This window comes from Eschrichtius robustus, chromosome 1 (assembly GCF_028021215.1).
Source record: "Eschrichtius robustus isolate mEscRob2 chromosome 1, mEscRob2.pri, whole genome shotgun sequence".
NCBI classification, from domain to species: Eukaryota; Metazoa; Chordata; class Mammalia; order Artiodactyla; family Eschrichtiidae; genus Eschrichtius; species Eschrichtius robustus.
In genome coordinates this window covers 133,740,365-133,760,414 of record NC_090824.1, presented here as the reverse complement: position 1 = coordinate 133,760,414, position 20,050 = coordinate 133,740,365, and the positions used below count along the sequence as shown (strand labels likewise).

General features: G+C 34.7%; 1 protein-coding gene across 4 annotated transcripts in view; it reads right to left on the bottom strand.

Moving 5' to 3' along the window:
- NEO1 (neogenin 1) overlaps positions 1-20,050 on the bottom strand; it is a 249,018-nt gene that overhangs the window by 106,206 nt on the left and 122,762 nt on the right. For all 4 annotated transcript variants that reach the window (XM_068555121.1, XM_068555114.1, XM_068555126.1 and 1 more), the window contains 2 exons: positions 5,457-5,611; positions 3,967-4,087 (listed from right to left, as the gene is read on the bottom strand). In XM_068555121.1, the coding sequence (XP_068411222.1) occupies positions 3,967-4,087; positions 5,457-5,611 (276 nt within the window). The remainder of the gene's footprint in view (positions 1-3,966; positions 4,088-5,456; positions 5,612-20,050) is intronic.

Below are 20,050 nucleotides of genomic sequence, written 5' to 3'. Positions count from 1 at the left end.
AACTTGGCACGGATTTTATTGTTATTGTAGCTACCTTCAGCACATCACAGGTTTCAAATTCTTCTACTGGTAGACTACCATTGTCTTGTGCTTAAGGTGAGAGATGAGGAGCCAGACAGTTTTTCTCAATTTTCCTATTTTCCTTGCAGCTCTCAACCATTCCTGTATACTTCTGCCACAGAGGGATCTCTCTCTATGTTCTTGACCTTCCCTGCTCAGCAGAACGCTTTCGTGTGGTGGTAAGCTCATGGTTGCAGCGGGTGGGATTTTCAGTTGTCTTGGTCCAGCCTCAGTATTAGATAGGCCCAGTGGCTCTCCTTCCTATGGCAGCCAAAATCTGCTTTGTACTTGTGTTGGTCTCTAGTGGTAGTTCCCTATTCTTCCTCCTGTGGTAAAAGACCTCTCCTAGGTATTGGTATAGGATTCTAGGGCCCAAAACAGTTTTATTCACTTCTTTCAGAGGTAAAGGGTTTTCTCTTCTACTCTTCCCCCAGCAGCAGTGGGTCTTTGCTTGTGTCCCGGGGAACAGAGGGTTCCTCCCCCAAGTAGTAGTTTTGCTTCTAATTTCCTCCAGGAATTTATGAAATAAGGTTTTCTGCTCCTCTCCCATTGGTTTGAGGCTTAAGGGACTCTGAGTAAACAGGAGGGGCTTTGCACCTATGTCGCAGCAGCCGCAGATCACCTCCTTCACCTCTACTCCACTGAGGTAACTTTTCTCGAGTCCCTACCTTGCCCCCAGCCTTAATAGTGAGCATCCTCTGGAGCCCCAGGGAAATACATTTGCAAGCAAGTATGAACTCTCCTTTTATCTGAGGCCCCCAGAGACTCCAAAGTCGTCCATACTTAGTCTTTAATATTCAGTTAAAATTTTAGCTGATTTCTTATTCATTTTTATGACAGCCATCTCTTTCTCCTGTGTTCTACTAAAGGTGAAACAATTCATGATCCATTCTTTGGGAGAGGAGGGTTGTCCAATCCTTTTGAATTTAGGTTACTTGGTTGTTTTGCAAGCTCAGCTCTCTGATGAGCTCATAGAAATTATGGTTTTGTAGATCATCCAGCTTTTTATTGTAGGCTGAGTGTGGGATGTTCTGTGACCACTCTTTACAGCTTGAGTAGAACTTCCCTTCCACTTCAATTCAGCTTCCTTTTCTATTTTTGTAAAGGCATCACCATTCTTTCAGTCACCCAGATAAAACCTTAGAAGTATATTTGATTTCTCTACAATATTGTTTAATATCCAATCAGTTGATAAAGTCTGAATTAGATAAATCACTACCATCTCTTAATTAGGATACTTTCTTTCTATTTCTCTAGTAGAGTACTACTTATTATTTCATCATGGTCTCTTATAACAATATTCCTTCAACCACTCTGTCTTCTAATTAAACCTGACTTTGTCATCAGACTGCCTTACTACAGTATTGCTTTGACTGTTTATAACCAAGGCCATGATCAATTTGATCCTGTTCTGACTTTACAGGCCACCTTCCTACAGGAACAGATACTCTATTCTGTTTCCATACGGAGCCAGGTCCTCTTATTAACATCTGGAAATCTTATCATTTGATGTCTATTACAAAGGAAACACTTTCCATGAAAAAACTTCCCTGTTGACACAGAATTCCTCTCTTCTGAATTGTATGCTGCCTTATTTATACTATAAAAATAACACTTATTATGGACTAGTATTAATGTCATACACATCTCTTACACCCCTTACAACATCATAAACCTCAGAAAGGCAGAGATCAGATCTTATAAACCGTTACAGTCTCTCTTTTAGTTTTCCCACATAAATATTTATCTTACAAATTAAAATAGCAAAATTAATAATATGACATTTACTCTCCTTCCTAGAATCTGTGCATCCTTAATGCATCCCTGACAAGGTCACTAAAAATTTTCACCAGCTCACAAAACATTGTCTGTTTTTGAAAGGTTGTTTCAAAAAGAATAAAAGACACACTATGACTATAATTATTATGCCATCCAAGCATTTTCAGAGGAAAGTCCAGTTAGGATTAGTTTAGCATCCTCCTAGCAAAGCCACCATTTATACTGTTAGCATTAAATCTATAATGGTAATCACAAACACAAATATACTGAAGTCCCTTTATTTAGGTCCATGGAAATAACCCTAGGAGAGCCATGACATTTACTAAGGAAAAACACTGCCACTAATAAAAAGAAATAAGCCTATCTACCTCACTTATTCTGTTAATGTCTTATTTGGGAATCATACTCAGGCATTTTGCCAAAATGGAAAAGTGACATGCTTCTACTATATCGTTTTCAATGTAAAGAGAAAGGTAAAATGACAGACAAACATAGGAAGAAAAAGAGCAGTTCTACTATTTTATGCCTTTTTATAACAGTACTCTGAAATACATTCTCAAGAAAGAGCATATAAAAATCCTACATGCTATTTTAGTGAAAAGCCAGAGTAGCTTTGCCCATTAGCTTCCCTGATCACAATGCAACCGGAACTTAAATTTGACTCAGACACCCAATGAGATGTCTAAAGCAGCCTCTTTTTCATGCATTCTTGAGAAACACACAAAATGAAAAATGCTTTTCCTGCTAAAACAAATAGTACACCCAACAGTTATCCTTATCAATTTCATACAAAACTGTCATCCAACAATTCAACTTCTAGTAATTTAGTATGAGAAAATAATCATATAAAGAAGTTCAGCATAGCCTCATTCATCATAGTAAAAAAACAGGAAACAGTTTAAATGCTAACCAATGGGGAATCATTTATATAAAACAAAGTGTATATTTTCTATTCAACAATGAAAAATGTTGACACAGATCTATACTCACTGACATGGAAAGATGTCCACAGCATGCTGTTTCAAGAAAATAGGTTATAAAACCATATACACATCTGTTTGTGCTCATACGCAGTACTCCTAGATGGCAGGGTTTGAAGCATGTGCTTGTAATCAATTTATTCTCTTTCAGCTCCAAATTCATACTTTACTGCCTGCTCTGCAAAAACGAAGCTGGGCCCTTTACATATTTTTCCTTTGCTGACATGTGTTAAAACTTTATCAGTACAAGGTGCTGGTGAGTAGCTTCCCTCAATACCCCAACCCCACTGGTGGTTTTTTAGCAGAATACCTTCACTGAGACACCTCCTTGTGAACAGCTTTTGCCCAGCACACTAGACAGGAGGTTTTGAACAAGCTTCTATGGGATGGCAGCACAGCAACTCTCCATCATTCATTAAACCATGGCCACACCCTCTCTAACAGGGTTTGGATCAGCCCTGAGAGGGGTCTTTTCCTGAACATTCTCAGACCTACGGGTTGGGGCTGCTCCTTATGTCTGCCATTCTTTTATATTCATTAGAATTCTCTTTACTCTTCACTAGCCAACCCCTTGCCACGCCAATCCCCGGTTACAGTTAATAATTTTTAATAAAGAATACTTAATTCTTTAGTTTTTGCTCAAATTACTGTGTGGTTTCCCCAGAATTGACCCTGACTGATGTGAGTTTTTTTTTCCCTTTTTACTTTTCAATGTTGTCTGAATTTATAATAAGCATTTTTTGTGTGTGAAAATCAGAAAAGTTTATTTTGGAAAAATTAAACAAAAATTCACTACTAAATAAACATTAAGTAAAGTTTTTCTACTTTAATAGATCAGAAATATATTTGTAAGATTAAAATGACTGAAATCTGAAGAACATTCATTTGTGTAAGACTATAAATGTTCAGTTTTTCTTTCCTTAATACCAATTTCTTTTCAACATTATCCAAAATTGTGTTTCTAGGTCATTTAAAAAAACAGAAATGATTTAGACTGCTATTTTTTTCTCTCTTAGTTATGCCATATATTAGCCTTTACCAACAGGTTATTAATCACTAGGTATCCTGGAACGATAGCTCCTGTGATAGGTCCTAGTTCCTCAAACACAGTCAGCCTCTTTCATCTTACTATTTCAGCCCCTCTTACCATGTTCAAGGATTATCAGTTGGGCTCCAGCTTGTGCATTTCCAACATCATTTTCAGCAATGCACTGATAGAACCCTTCATCTGATTTCACCAGACCCAAAACTTGAAGATTATGTTCCTTCTGAGGAAGAAAAACATAAATAAAATTTTATGATTTAACTGATAAACATTAGTTCAAAATCTCAAGGATATGCTCTTTCTGGAGAGGAAAAACAAGTAAAATTATATGATTCAGTTACTGAATATTATCTACCTATGAACCTGTTAACTCAATTTTATTGACAAGATACTGACTCAACTGACTAGAAAAGGAAACACTGTCATTAACAATTACGAACTCAATCCTTATAGAAAGTCTTATCTGCAATGTATGCAAACTTACACATTTGCTTGGAAAAATATCTGGCATGCAATACCATGTGACCATAGTGAGAGTCTGAATTTGTGAATTCAAGGCATTTTCTTAAGATTATCTCTAATATCAATAGTTCTAACAGATAAGTTAAATGAGGCCACATATATAAAAGCTTTTCTTAAACTATAAAGTACTAAATGAATGTCAACTCTAGTTATTGTTATTGATATTTTTAAAAATAGTATGAAAATAATGATAAAAGAGTAAAAATGCTAATTTAACCATAACACGCTGCTTTTTAATTAGGGTTAAATACTTGTGAATTACTTTTTGTAACATATGAGATTACGTACTTTAAAAATAGAAAATGTATTCCTATGAAGAATGAATTAGTTATATGAGAAATTTGTAATGAGACATTAAGTCTTGAACAACCATAATTACTTCTGATTATGTCTATGAATGTCAGGTATGCATCCTAAGATATGTCATTAATCTTTATTACTAAAACCTAGACAATTCTGTTAACAGGATGTTAGATAATGATAATAATAACAGTGGATAATATTTACTAAGCATTTCCTATATACATATGAAGCAAAAAGAAATAATGACTGAGTCTTCTGAAGTAGATTTAAGGCTACTTATTTACTTTTGCTTTACTTTTTAAAAGAACCTTTATGTTTATTTTCACAACAACTGTCCAACACTGGGTCATCCTTATTTTGAAGGATCTGGGTATCAGTATAAGAAAGACAGACTTCTGCTCCTTGAATAGACAGCTATGAAGACAATTGGTACAAGTGAATACACACACAGGATAATCATTACCTAGAAAGTGGTGGCGGCTGTGTTAGAGTGCTAGTACGTCCGAGTAGGACTAGACTGTTGGTCAGGAGATGTGGACTTCAGGCTGAGTTCAAACACTGACTTGCTCTGTGATCTTACATGAGCTACCAAAATATTTCTGGGCTCAGCTTTCTCATCAGTCAATGAAGAGATTATATTCTAAGTGAATTTTTCTATCTTCATCTTATATACACCAGTTCATGTACTACAGATAACAGATCTCTTGGTGATTACATTTAAAGATATTGAAAGGTTTCAGAGATAAGTTTCTTTGAAAAATACTTACTACAATCTTAAAGTAATCACTTGGGATAACCATATCCCCATTCTTGACCCACTTCACAGTTGGAGTTGGCTTCCCAGTCACTTCACATTCAAATACAATATCCATAGATTCATGAGCATATATATTAGTAGGCTGCTTCAGGAATTCAGGTTGAGCTTTAAAACAGAAAGAAAATTAAGATATTAATAAAAATAAAAATAGGTAGCTATTTATATTTCAAGCAATTTTTAAAAATCATAGAATTCATAGGATTTTTAATTACTTGAGGCTTTCATACGTTTTTAGAAAAACATAACAAATACATATTTAAAATATATGTTAGGAACGTAGTATCTTTAAAAATTGATATTCTGGCATAATTAACTGGCAGAATAATTATAACAATAATTTCTGAGTTTCTCTGTTGAGAAATATTTACTAAGTTGACTGTTTTGAAGAAAATGAAAATAGGAAAGTTCTAAGCTGTCCAAAAATTGAATATTAAAGTCTATTTCCCTAAGATTTAAACCATTTTAGAAAAGCCATGATTACAATTCAAAAAGAGCTGAGAAGACTGAAATTATCTTCCTTTTTAGTCAGCTTGATGAGTAACAGAAAAACCCAAAAAGTAATACAAATGTCACATTAGAGGCCTTAAATAGTTTACTCACAGAAACACACACACACTTCCATCAGTAACACCCTTCATTACATACAATGGTTTTTAAGGGTGGGAGGTAGAGTGACAGAATCTTTGGGAGAAAGTTAAATGTATTTGCAAAAGCTTGATTATCCCATTGCCTCCCTTTCCCCTTAACCCAAAGTTGTAAATCACTGACTCAAATAGATTCAGTAAGATTTTGAATTTAAAGGGTAAAAGTAGATCATCTAGTCCAACTTCCTACCTAATGCCATAATTTCCTATTCCTGCTACATCCATGACAAGTGGTCTTACAAATCCCTGTCTGAAGTTCCAAATGACAAGGAACTCCCTATATCACAATGATGACGACAACACCAGTTTGTTTTTTTTTTTAAACAGTTGAGTTAAAATGTGCTCAGCCTGCTGGAATTTTGATTGGGACTGGGCTGAATCTGCGGCAATTTGACACCTTAACAATACCGAGTCTTCCTTTCCATGCACATGGTTTATCTCTCCATTTACTTAGATCTTTGGTTTCTCTCATCACTGTTTTATATATTTCAATATACAAATTTTGTTCATACTTTATTAGCTGTATCCCTAAGTATTTTAAATTTCTTGGTGCTACTGTAAGTGGTACTTAATTTTTTTTTTTTAGTTTCTAATTGTTCACTGCTAGTATCTAGAGATGAAATTGATTTATGCATATTGACCTTTTATCCTGTGGTCATGCTAAACTAATTCATTAGTTCTAGCAGCTTTTTATAGACAATTCTGGGATTACCTACATAGACAACCATGTTGCCTGCGAATAGAGAGAGTTTTACTTCTTCCTTTCCAATCTTCTTTCTTTTTTCTTTTTTTTAATCTATTGCACTGGCTAGAGGGGGCAGGTCCTGGGAAGAAGTCCAAACTAGCTTTATAATTTGGGTAAATGAAGAGTAAGAGTATAGAGAGCAGGCAGAACCCCAGGTAAGCAGTAGAAGCCAAAGATGGTAAGAATGGAACACAGTGATGCAAGATCAAGAAAACATAAGTGTACAACTAGATGAAGTAAGGGAACTCTATTAGCAGTGAATTTAACTCTCTTTTCAAACATTGGTTAGTCATCTGTATTTATTCTTTTGTGAATTATCTATACACATACTCTGCTATTTTTTCAATTAGAGTGTTCACAATTTTCTTATCTATATATAAGAGCTTTTCACATCATGCCAGTTATTAATTTATGGCCTCTCAGCTCCAAATCCACTCTTCTTTGTAATGATGGATGTGGACCTTTGCCAGCTGATGCAGTGTTAGACTTTGTGAACAGAGGGCACCAGAGGGACATTGTAAGGCATGGCAGAAGAAAAGGTTTATCTTTCGGGTTGGGGTGTGCTGTTCTTCTTGTCCCTACAGTGTGGCAGCTAGAAGGTATGTGGGAGACCCATTGGTGATCACCCTCCTGCAAGTTTCTCTGCTCAGTCTCTGGTAAGTTTCTCCAGTTTACTCTAGCAGGTAGCTTTCTGTGCACGAGCTCTGACCGCTAGCATTCCATCAAACAGCGTCCAATATATCAGCTCTGACTCAAGGCACCCCGCTGGGGAACTTCCTGCTCATCATCAGTCAGGCCCATGGCATCCCAGCAGGCGGCTTTCCACACACCAGCTCAGGCCTGTGGCATCCAACAGGTGATCTCCCGTGGACCAGTTTGGCCCATGGCTGTGTTCTCTGGCAGTGACTACACTCTCTCCAAGGTCTGAATTGCAACCTTGAGTAAGGGTGCCCTCTTCCAAGTTTGTTCCTTTTTTTGGATTCTCTCCCTCGGCTCTTGAGGTAGTAGCTAATTCTTATATTTACTCTTTCTTTATTCTTTAGAATCCTACTTTATCCTATTTAGTAGTTAAAACACCTTTTATTAGTTAATAATTCTTTATATTAAATTCTCCTTGTTCAAATTCCTGGTGCAATTTCTGGCTCCTGACTGTACCCTGACTAATATAGTCAGATATTAATCCTTTCTCTTACATGCCAATATTTCTTCTCAGCTGTTTCTTTTGTCTTTTTAATTTAGGATGCCTATTGTACCAAAGTTTTAAATCTGTATGTGGTAAAATTTATTAGTCCTCTCTTTTTTTGGCATCTGTATTTTATTATTCTTACTCCAAAGGGTTTTCCTTGCTTCCATACTATAAAAATATTCACTTACTTTTTCTTCTAGTATGTCTATGAAACAATCTTGACTTCATTAAGCATCCAGCTTTATATTTTTCTAAACAGCAACTCCAGTAGTCCCAATCAAAGTAACTGATTTGAAAGTTTTAATATCTAAATCCTATATACTCTTAGGGGTTTATTTTGCATATTAAGTGGTTCCATTGACCTGTTTATTCCTGGGCCAGAACCACAAACTTAATGACTGTTACTATATAGTATTTTTAAAAATTTGGCAGAACAAGTACTCTCCTAATTTATTCCTTTATTTCCTCAAAAATTTCCTAACATGTTCATTAAGATGTTTTTTCCCAGATGAATTTAGACTCATCTTTGGTTACGTTTCTCTGTTCCTTCTCAAAGAAAACAAACAAACAAAAGCAACCTGGAGTTTTCATTTGAACTGCAATAAATTTTAGATGCTGGAAAAATAAACATATTTGCAATCCTGAGTGGTCCTATTTAAGACTAGGTATTTAAGTTTATTTGGATATTATTCAGTAATGATATATTGTAAAGACATTGTAATGACTGAAGTCAAGAGACCTACAGTTGAGTGCTAGTTCTACCACTAGACATTCTGCTGACCATGGGCTTCAAAAATCCATGGGTTTCAGTTTGTTCCTATACTAAATAAGGAACTCAAGCAGACTATTCCTAAGTAACTAAGATCTCAAACCAACTGTGATTTTATGATTTTAGTTTATAGCTTTGTTGTATAGTAATTAGTAGCTAACATTCACGAGTGCTATCCACTTATTATCATTATCAATTCATGGCCAATACTGTTTCATCTATACCCCAAACCATCCCATGGCCTTCCCAGATTACTCTGAAAGCAAACTCCAGGTTTTATATTATTTCACATATGAATACTTAATTAAGTACCTCTACAAAACAAGAACTCCTATTTCTAAGCAAAATCATCATCAGGTTGGTATCTGTAATAATTTCTTACTATAATCAATTATCCAGTTAGTATTCACATTTCACTAACTGGCCTATTTTTTTAAAGGTGATTTATTTTATTTTAATTGGGCAAACAAGGTACATTCATTGGCATTGTTTCTTATGTTTCTTTTAATCTACATGTTCCTCCTTTATCTCTTATCTTTGTTTGCAATGTGTTTGTCGAAGAAGTCATTCATCCTGCAGAACTTCCTGCAGTCTGTCTTTTGCTGACTGCATTGCCATGGGGTTATTAACATATTCATCCTATATACAGGCAGTTAAATGTAGAAGCTTGATTGGAGTCAGTCTCTTTTTTTTCCCCCAAGACTACTTCATAGGCAGTGCCTTGTCCTTCCATCGGGAGGGTTCATAATGTGTGACTGTGTCTCTTGTGATGTTAACAGTCTTTGATAATCATTGCCTACACAAAAGGAGTTGCAAAATAGTAATATTCTTATTCTATCATTCCTTCTATAAAGAGAAAAATCCCCTCATCAATTATTTGGTTACCCTTAAGTATATTTCTTACAGAAAGAACAGGATAATGCTCGATTCTTTCCCTTTGCTTACCAATTCCCAAAACAACGATCTGGTTCTCTAATATCATCTCCCAAATGTGATCAATGAAGGCTTTTTAAAAGTATCATTATGAGTTCACAGATTAAAATATATTTGGTTTGTTTCAATCCACTGAAGTTATCCTTCTTTTCATTTTCAAACTATCCCATCTTTGACCAATGGAAGCCTGAGTCCACTGGAAGTTCCTGAGTCGTTTTTGACATGATCCAAGTGGTCTTTAGTATATTCTGGTCACTGTTTTTAGGTCCTATTTGTGGACAAAGCCAGGAAATCTGTACTTTTTAAATATAAAATTATGATTTCATTCTGGTATCTCCAGTTAAGTTTGAGACTATAGGTTTTAATGGGATCCTATTCATTTTACATCTCTATTTCCTTTTTCTCATGCCAAAAATCTCTGTTCTCAATGACGCCACCTTAATTATTTATATGCTTTATCTTACACTCAGTAGTCTCAGAATAACAATACCAACATTTCCACCAAAAGAAAAAAGTTGAAGATTTCTGGAGTTCTTTTTGTCCTTGAGAATATTCTACTAGGTATATATAGTTTAATTACTATTTTAAATTTATTTGGAACAGTAACTTTCACTTGGAATTTTAACTTTCTGTGTGGCTATACTACCAACTAGTTACACATATAGAGTCATTTGTTTCATTTTACTTCCCCTTTTCAGCAATTTAAAATCTGCAAAAAAAGGGTATATTCCAACAAGTCTTGCTTCTAACCCTGTTTTCTCTACCCTTTTCCCTCCCTTCTCCTATAGGTAACCATTAATTTTTTTTGAATGATTTACCTTTCATTTTAAAAATTATAAGCAAACAAACACAATTTGTACCCACCCCTCTTCTTCAGATTAGTTATGTACTAAACAATTTTTTCTACCTTCAAAGCCTTCAATCTTAACCACTATGGTACCATGTTTCTGAGGAATTGACATATGCCTTAAGTCTAAGGGACTGAGGCGCCCCCTAAAGCAGAGTATGTAATTCTGGAAAACAGCAAAATTCTCTTCAAAAGAAAATTCAATTAATATAATTTTAGTATGCATTTTCAGTAAACGGACTTTCAAAGACTATTAGAAAAAAATCATCACAAACAATGTTCAATTCATCATTTACTTTTCCCTTTCATGAATTATAAAATAATGCCTTTAAAATGTTCTCTGGATTTTAACTTCTCTGTAGATAGTATTCACATCAATTAAACACAATGTAAGAGCAGATGTTTGTGGTTGGGAAGTTAAATTGATAACCAGAGAGCAAATGAGTGAATTACCATAAGAAAATAAGCAGCGTAATGGAAGATTATGCATTTTGTTACCAAAGAGATAATTAAGATTCAAATTCTCTTTGACAGCTCCCTATCCCTTCTAATGCCATCATCATTACAAGAATAATTTTAATTGCTAAATGCACAAGTAGAACTTAATACTAAAACATATTACACTTGCAAAATTCCCTTACTGGAAACATCACTTAATTCCATAACTGTTATATAATGATGGAAATTGCCACTCAGTTCAAACAGAAAACAATATAGGGCCAACACCAAAGTTTCAAAGTTACTTTATTATGCTTTTATTTAGAAGATTATAACCGGTTTCATTTACATTAGCTCTGAAATGTTGGAGTTTCTATTGTTTGATTTTAAAGGTTTAGGCATTGAAATTCTTAAAAAGCACTTTAAGCAGAGAAATAAAGCAACTTTGTCCATTTTATGTTAAACTGCACACTTGCTGTTCTTAAGCTTCTTTTCAATAATTCACAAAATTACATGTTAAGTCCTTAAAAAAAATCCCAACAAATAAAACCCAAGCATTTTTAACAGTCTGAAATCCCCTCAGGGATGTTGTCTGACAGTCTAATCACAAGTCTGCTGTAAGTACTGGCTCAACTAACAAAAATACATTAGAACCCTCCAACATTTCTTGAGAAAGCTTCTTGTTCCAATGAAGGTGAATGTTTTCCTTAATCTCCAGGTGAAACAGGTGAAATCAATTATGAAGCAACATTATGACAGAGTTGCCACACAACCTTGAAATTACATTTCTATCCTAACCCTGTACCTCCACGTCCAGTTGCACTGCACTTCCTTACCCCTACCTCTCAACTTAGCTAACAGGTACTCATCCTTCAGAGCTCTAAAAACAATCCCTTAAAGAAGCTTTTCCTGATCCATAGCCCACCCCCACTTTTCCTCCCCATTCCTAGGTCATCACTGCCCTATTTACCATTGAAACCCCAGTGGCCTAAACCATAATAGGTGTTCAATGCATATTTGTTGAAATCAATGGTTACTTGAACTCTAAAAATTCCATTAATGGGCACTATCAGAAAATTAGATGTTGAGAATAAGAATTTTTTCAAGGACTCTCAAGCTTCTCAAGGATTTAATGTTTTATACCACTGCTTCTCCAATAGGAATTCATAAATCTAATCTTTGCTGTGAATTTTCCGCATAAGTTTTAAAATGTGCTTTTAAATGTTTATAATATAAAATCTTAATAATCATATAACTTCAGCACTCACATTTATGTTTATAAGTTGGCTTTTGTGACTGCAGAATTTAATCCTAGTGCAATGTTTCTCAAACTTGGGGTCTTAGGGTCCAGGGTCCTTAAAGCTCTTAAATTTGACAAACAGCTCTACACATGGTTTTCTGGTGAAGAATTCACAAAAATCTTTATTAAATATAGGTTCCCCTTCCCTGACAAGACTGAACATACTTGTTCTTTGTATATCCCACTATTATCATGATGAACATTAATTGTGTGCCACATTTACACAGAGAAGGTATGAAGGCCTCATGGTTGATTATTTTCACTTAGTATTATACATACATTAGATATGCTCCCTAAATAGCTAAACTCAATTTGTAAGCCCTCTGTTTTTCAGCATTGTAGGAGCATACAAATGACTTAAATAGATTCATAGACTATTTGCAGAGATATGCAAAGATACTTAGAAAAATGTTGGTTGTTGGGTTTCACCACACATGCTTGAGAATTCCAAAAGATAAGGCCCATATAATTATCATCTTAACAAGTTCTCCCAGATTATTCCATCATGCTAAGGTGTGAGAACCGTGCATTAGGGGGTCACTAAAGGAGATTACTGTATACATCATCACCTTTTTATATACACAGAGAACTCCCCAATTCTTGTGACTTCCAGGACCACAGAATTCATTTGTTTGCTCAATTATTAAACAAATATTTAATAAGCAACTACTAAGCTACAAAGACGTTTTACTGGATGCTGTGAGGGAGAGAGATAATAAAGACATGTATTTAATAAACTGTAAAGTAAGATAGAAAGGTATGATATTTTAAGAGAAGACGACAGTGTTACATAGATGTGAATTCAAAAGGAAGAGATATAATTAGCTATTGATGCATAGAGGGATCTACAGAAAACTGGTTCAGTGGTTATCTCACAGGAGGGTAACTGGGAAACTGGCAAATAAGGAGAGTGACTTGTTACCATATACTTTTTCCCTCAACTTTAAAAACTGTGGTAAAATAAACATAAGATAAAATTTAGTATCCTAACCATTTTTAAGCGCACAACTCAGTGGTATTAAGTACATTCATATTTTGGGGCAACCATCACCACAGTCCATCTTCAGAACTCTTTTCATCTTGTAAAACTGAAACTCTATACCTATTAAACAGTAACACCCCACTCAATGGCCTCCCTCTAATCCCTGGCAACCGCCATTCTACCTCCTGTCTCTATGATTTGACTACTCTAAGTACCTCATATAAGTGGACTCATATGGTATTTGTCTTTTTGTGACAGGCTTATTTCACTTAGCATAATGTCCTCAAGGTTCATCTATGTCATAGCATGTGTCGGAATTTCCTTCCTTTATAAGGCTAATTATATTCCATCGTATGTACATACCATGTTTTGCTTGTTCATTCCTCTGTCAATGAACACTTGGATTTTTTCTAATGTTTTAGCTATTGTGGATAATGCTGCTGTGAATGTGAGTGTACGATCACCTCCTAGAGATCCTGCTTTCAATTCTTTTGAGTATACCAGAGGTAGAACTGCTGGATCATATGGTAATTCTATTTTTAATTTATTGAGGAAATACCATACTGTTTTCCAAAGTGGCTATACATTCCCACCAACAGTGCACAGGCATTTCAATTTCTCCATATCCTCACCAACACTTGTTATTTTCTGGTTCTTTGTTAGTAGCCATCCTAATGGGTGTGAGGTGGTATTTCATCGTACCATTATGCTTTTGTACCATTTGACCTTTTGCACGTTCATGGATTGTCTATTTAGAAATTTTTACTGACTACTGGATGATTTAGATTTGTCTGCTCCTGGCTACTCCTTGGTATTCTTTCACTTGGTTCTTTCTGTTAGCTTTTGCTTTCTTTTCTCCATCTTCCTTTTTATCATTTTGAATAAGTATTCAGTACAAAAGGTATAAAGAATACAGGAAACATAAAATCCTCCCCTTTATCAAGCCCAATACCACTACCCTCCTCAGAGATAAACACTACTAATATTTTTGGTGTGTGAGTCTTGCAAATTTTTTCTATGTATTTCAAACACACTACACACATACACACATTTTAAAGATATAGAATGGATCAGCCAATAAATACTCTTCTGCAACTTGTGTTTCTCTCTTAGTAATCTTACATATCAGTATATATGGCCACCTCTCTTCTGATAGCCGCATAGTGATCCAGAGTCTGACTATATCACAGTTTATTGAATCACTCTCCTGCTAATGGACATTTAAGGTTGCTTTTAATTTTTCTATTACAGGTAATGCTGTAATATGCATCTTTGCATATAGATCTTTGTACACACGTGTAAGAGTTTCAGAAGAATAGAATTTTAGAGGGAATAGCTAGTCAAGGTGATTTCATATTTAAAAATTTTGTAAATATTACCAAAGGCTGTACAAGTTTTATGTTCCCATCAAAGAATCAGTATCAATAAGACTAGTTACCATTCTACTGGAGGTCCTAGCTAGTGCAATTAAGAAAAAGAAAAATACAAATATAGGGGTGGAGTTGGAGAAATCTCCTGTTCCCTCACACAAGCACACCATGGCAATGACTGTCTACTAGAATACTCAAGAAATCTTTCATGGAAAAATTCCAGTGTGCATTGTCATACTATTTTTAGCCAAGGGGAAACTTCAATGATTTAATCAATTGGATAATAATTAAACTATGGTACACCTAGCTGAAGGATATGTTATAGTCTTCCCATTCAGAGTGTAGGAACGACAGCACTGGCATCAACTGGGAGCTTGTTAGAAACACAGAATCTCTATCCCCCACCCTAAACCCTCTGATTCAGTATCAGCATTTTTACAAGATCTCTAGTTGACTCACTGCATGTTAAAAGTTTAATAAATAAGCACTGCTTTGAGCATTTAAATACTGATGTAGTCTACATGTACAAACATGGAACAATCTAAAGATTAAAAAGTCAAAAAGCAATTTGCAAAACAGATGGGATGATCCTATTTGTTAACAAAAAATATATTTCTAGATGTACACACACGTAAATGCTTTTTAAAGACACCTAGAAGTATATACACTAAAATGATGACAGTGGTTACTTCTGAGGAAAGGGGTAGGGCTGAGGAAGGGGCAATGAAGGAGCTTTACTTTGCTAACATGGTTTGATTATTTAATAATGGTATTGTATTACTTATAAAATTTAAAAGGAAAAATAAAAGCCAAAGCAATAAACTGAAAAGCTATTAGAACTAAATCTAAATTTTTTAAACTAGCAGTATAAATGATTAACATACTTTTCTCTGTCACTCATATTCTCATACAATACATACGTACAATTTTTAAAATATAATTCACAATAACAACAAAAACAATTAAATAGATATGCACCTAACAAGGAAAGTATAAAACCTTTAAGAAGAAAACTATAAAACTTTACTAAAGGACATAAAAGAAAGTATAAAAGAATGGAGCCACAAATATAGACCCAGGCATGTAAGAAATTCTCATGACAGAAGTGACACATTAAATCAGGGGGAAAAGATGCCTAACTCAGTAAATAATCCTAGGAACGATGTAGCTATTTGGAAAAGAATAATGCTGGATTTATGCCTTACTCCTTATACCAAAATAAAGCCCATATCTATCAAAGATTTAATGGTTAAAAACAAACAGACCCATAAAAGCACTAGAAGAAAACATGAGATTTTTAAAAATAATCTTGGAAGGAGGCCTAAATATGACACAAACCAAGAAGCCGTAAAAGATAAACATACTGTGCTACATAAAAAATTTAAATTGTGCATGATTAAAAACTATCATTAAGGGCTTCCCTGGTGGCGCAGTGGTTGGGAGTCTGCCTGCCAGTGCAGGGGACACGGGTTCGAGCCCTGGTCTGGGAAGATCCCGCATGCCGTGGAGCGACTGGGCCCGTGAGCCACAACTGCTGAGCCTGCGCGTCTGGAGCCTGTGCTCCACAACGAGACAGGCCGTGGTGGTGAGAGGTCCGTGCACCGCGATGAGGAGTGGCCCCCACTTGCCGCAACTGGAGAAAAGCCCTCGCACAGAAACGAGGACCCAACACAGCCATAAATAAAAATAAATATAAATAAATTAAAAAAAAAAAAACTATCATTAAGTAAAAAGACGGGGGGGGAAAGGGTACACAGAGGTCTAACTTCTTTAAAATATAAAAGTTCTAATAAAGTAAAAAAACTCACAATCCAGTTAAAAAATGAGAAAAAGATATGACTGTACAGTGCATAATAAATACACTTCGAAATATATGGAAGGATACTAAACATCACTCGTATAAAAATATGCAAATAAAAATGTCAAGATACTATTTTTTACCTCTTAGGTTGACAAGAGTAGGAGAAATGGACATTCTCATATATCTTGATATTAATACAAACTGATACAATCTTTCTTGGGTAATCAGTATCTATAAAGTATAGATACATGAAGTATAGTAAAGCGAAATCTAAGTTGCATATACTCTTTATAATCCAGCATTTCACTTTGAGAGATTCATCCAACAGATAGACTCACACATTTACACAGACATGAGGGTATTCCCTGCTCGCTGTTTGAAGTAGCAAAAGACTGGAACCACTAAAGAATAAGCTATTTTAACCACAATCCATTAAGACATCACTGTTTTTTCCATTTTTACTTCCCTTCATGTTGGGTAACAGTGGAGTGGCTGAAGGCGTCTTTGAACTCAAGGCAAGCCATGAGGAAACTGAACTACATATACTTTTAGTTGGTTTAGTGGGATGATGTATTTATGTGATTTGCCAAAGCATCCACGTATACTTAAGCTGTCTCAGTATAGAATGGATTCCGAAATATTCCTTCTGCCCACTGTACCAACATGACCCAACACAGAGACACAAAGGTGCAGAGTCATATTCATGTCACCATAGCCTAAACACTGGAGCAAAAAGACCAAATTAACTTTCTATTCTCATAGAAAATGACCTTAAAAATCATTGTCATATGAGGAGACAGTCAAATAAAATGCAGCCAAAACAAACATTACATAAGTGTCAAAAGTCAAAAAGAAATGTTATTTTTCTGGAATTTTGTGTTGTTTGTAGTGATTATTAGTTTTTTTAAAAACTAATTTGTTGTAGTTTTCTCATTGTAAATAACTACTCTATTCATTTTCTTACACAAGGTTTCCAAAATAATTTTCACTCCAGGCCCCAGAAAAGCTGCATCTGCTCCTGATGACAATAATCTCTGACCGCTTGTTATACCTAATGTCATTTCTGCACATATTTTTGCTTGACTCGGAACAGAATCTCTCTAGAGGGATATAAAAGAAATTAATGGTAGTGATTGCTTCTGTGGAGGGGGGGCTAGGACATAGGGTTATATTTCATTATATATATATTTTTTATCCTCTGTATATTACCTATTAAAAATGTTTAGCTAAAAATAATAAAAGTGGAGAGACATACATACACCTGGCTGGGCAGATTTGATTTTGTAAAAAGGTCAATTATAATTCTTTTGAAGTTAATCTACAAATTCAATGAAATGCCATTTAATATCCCAAGAAAAATTTTAAGAAAATTTGACAAGCTGATTTCACAGTCTACTTAAAAAATGTGAGACTCTATATGTATAAAAGAGAAACAGACTCACAGACATAGAAAACAAACTTAACAAAGGGGAAAGGGGGGGGAGGGATAAATTAGCAGTTTGAGATTAACAGATACGAACTACTATATGTAAAATAAACAACAAGGATTTACTGGATAACACAGGGAACTATATTCAATATCTTCTAATAACCTAAAATGTAAAGTAATCTGAAAAATATATATATATAACCAAATCACTTTGCTGTATACCTGAAACTAACACAACATCATAAATCAACTATATTTCAGTCAAAAATTTTGCAAAAACATTTTCATAAAGAACAATGAGGGACTCTCAACAAAATATCAAAACTAACTCAAACGGTACAGTATTGATGTACGAATAGACAAGCTGATCGACAAAATAGAGTCTAGCAATAAGACCCATATAATTTTGGAAAATGGGATTATATAGAGGTGATATTTCAAATAACTGTAGGGCAAGAATAGTGTTGGGGTAACAATCCATTTGGGAAAATACAGAGTTTGATCTCCACTTATTACCATATATTTTAAAAACTCCAGATGGACCACAGATCAAAAAGTAAAAATAAACTACAAAAGTATTAGAAGAAAATGGGAAAGAATATTTTTAATTAGGGGGAGGGGGAATTGTGCAGCCTAAACAAGATCCAATTCCAAAAGGAAAAATCCCAACATAATTGACTACATAGAAACGAAAATTTTCTGTATGATAAAATACACCTTAAAATTAAATGTATATTATAAGAATGTTCATAGCAGCTTTATTTTAAGTAGCCAAAATCTGGAAACAACCCAAATGTCCATCAAAGGTGAATGAACAACTGTGATATATTTATACAACAGAATACTACTCAGCAAAAAAAGGAACTAGTGATACATGCAATAGTGTGGCTGAATCTCAAGTATGTTGAATGAAACAAGACAAAAAAAAGAGCACATACTTGTGTAATTCCATGTATATAAAACTTCAGAAAATGCAAACTCATCTACAGTGACTGAATGCAGATTTGTGGCTACTTGGAGATAAGGAGTGTGAAGGGCAGGTGGGAGGGATTACTAAGAAGCATTAGGCAACCTTTGGGAATGATGAATATGTTAATTATCTTGACTGTGGTGATATTTTCAAGTGCGTAAACATATAAAATTTATCAAACTGTACACTTTAAATATATTAAGTGCATTGTATTGTATCAACTAATTACCTCAATAAAGCTGTTAAAAAACATACGTGAAATATCTGAATAAATTATTTGCAATTCATCTGTCAAAGAATATTTAGAATACATAAACAATTCTACAAGTCAATAGAAGACAACTCAAAAATTGTCCAGCAAGAACAAAGAAAATAAAAGTCAACAAAAATCTGAAAAGATGTCCAACCCCCCTGTGAGTTAAAAAGCAAAATAAGATCTCTTTTTTCCCATCCCATTTACACAGACTAAAAAACTTGATGACACCAACACAGGGGAAATTGTGGGGAAACCAGTATTTCCACACTACTGGTAAGTAAATAAAGTGATACCACTTATTGGAAGGGCAACCTAGCAAGATATATCAATATTTAAAACATTAATACCTTTGACTTAGCAACAGTAGTCCTAGAAATTATCATAAAAAGATAAACAAGTGTACAAATGTATACGTATAAGGATGTTCATAAAAGTGTTATTTATAGTAGTAAAACACTAGAAACCACCTGCATTATTTATTAGGGGCCTGGATAAAGAAATGAAAACACTGGAATACTATATAGCAGCGGTCAGCAAATTAAGGGCCATTTCCACAAATAAAGTTTTTCTGGAATACAGTCATGCTCATTTGTTTCGGTATAGTCTACAGCTGCTTTTCTGCTGCAATGGCAGAATTGAGTAGTTGTGACAGAGGCTAAGGCCCACAAGACTAAAAATCTGGTCCTTAAAAAAAGTTTGCTGACTCTGCTATAATTCCACTATATATAATATAGATTTGTATGTCCTGACACCGAGATGTGACCACAATACCCAATAGAAAAGACACAGAAAAAAACCAGAATGAATGGTATTACTTCATTTTTTAAAAAACCATGAATTTGTTCATGAAATAGTTTGAAATACATAAACTAAA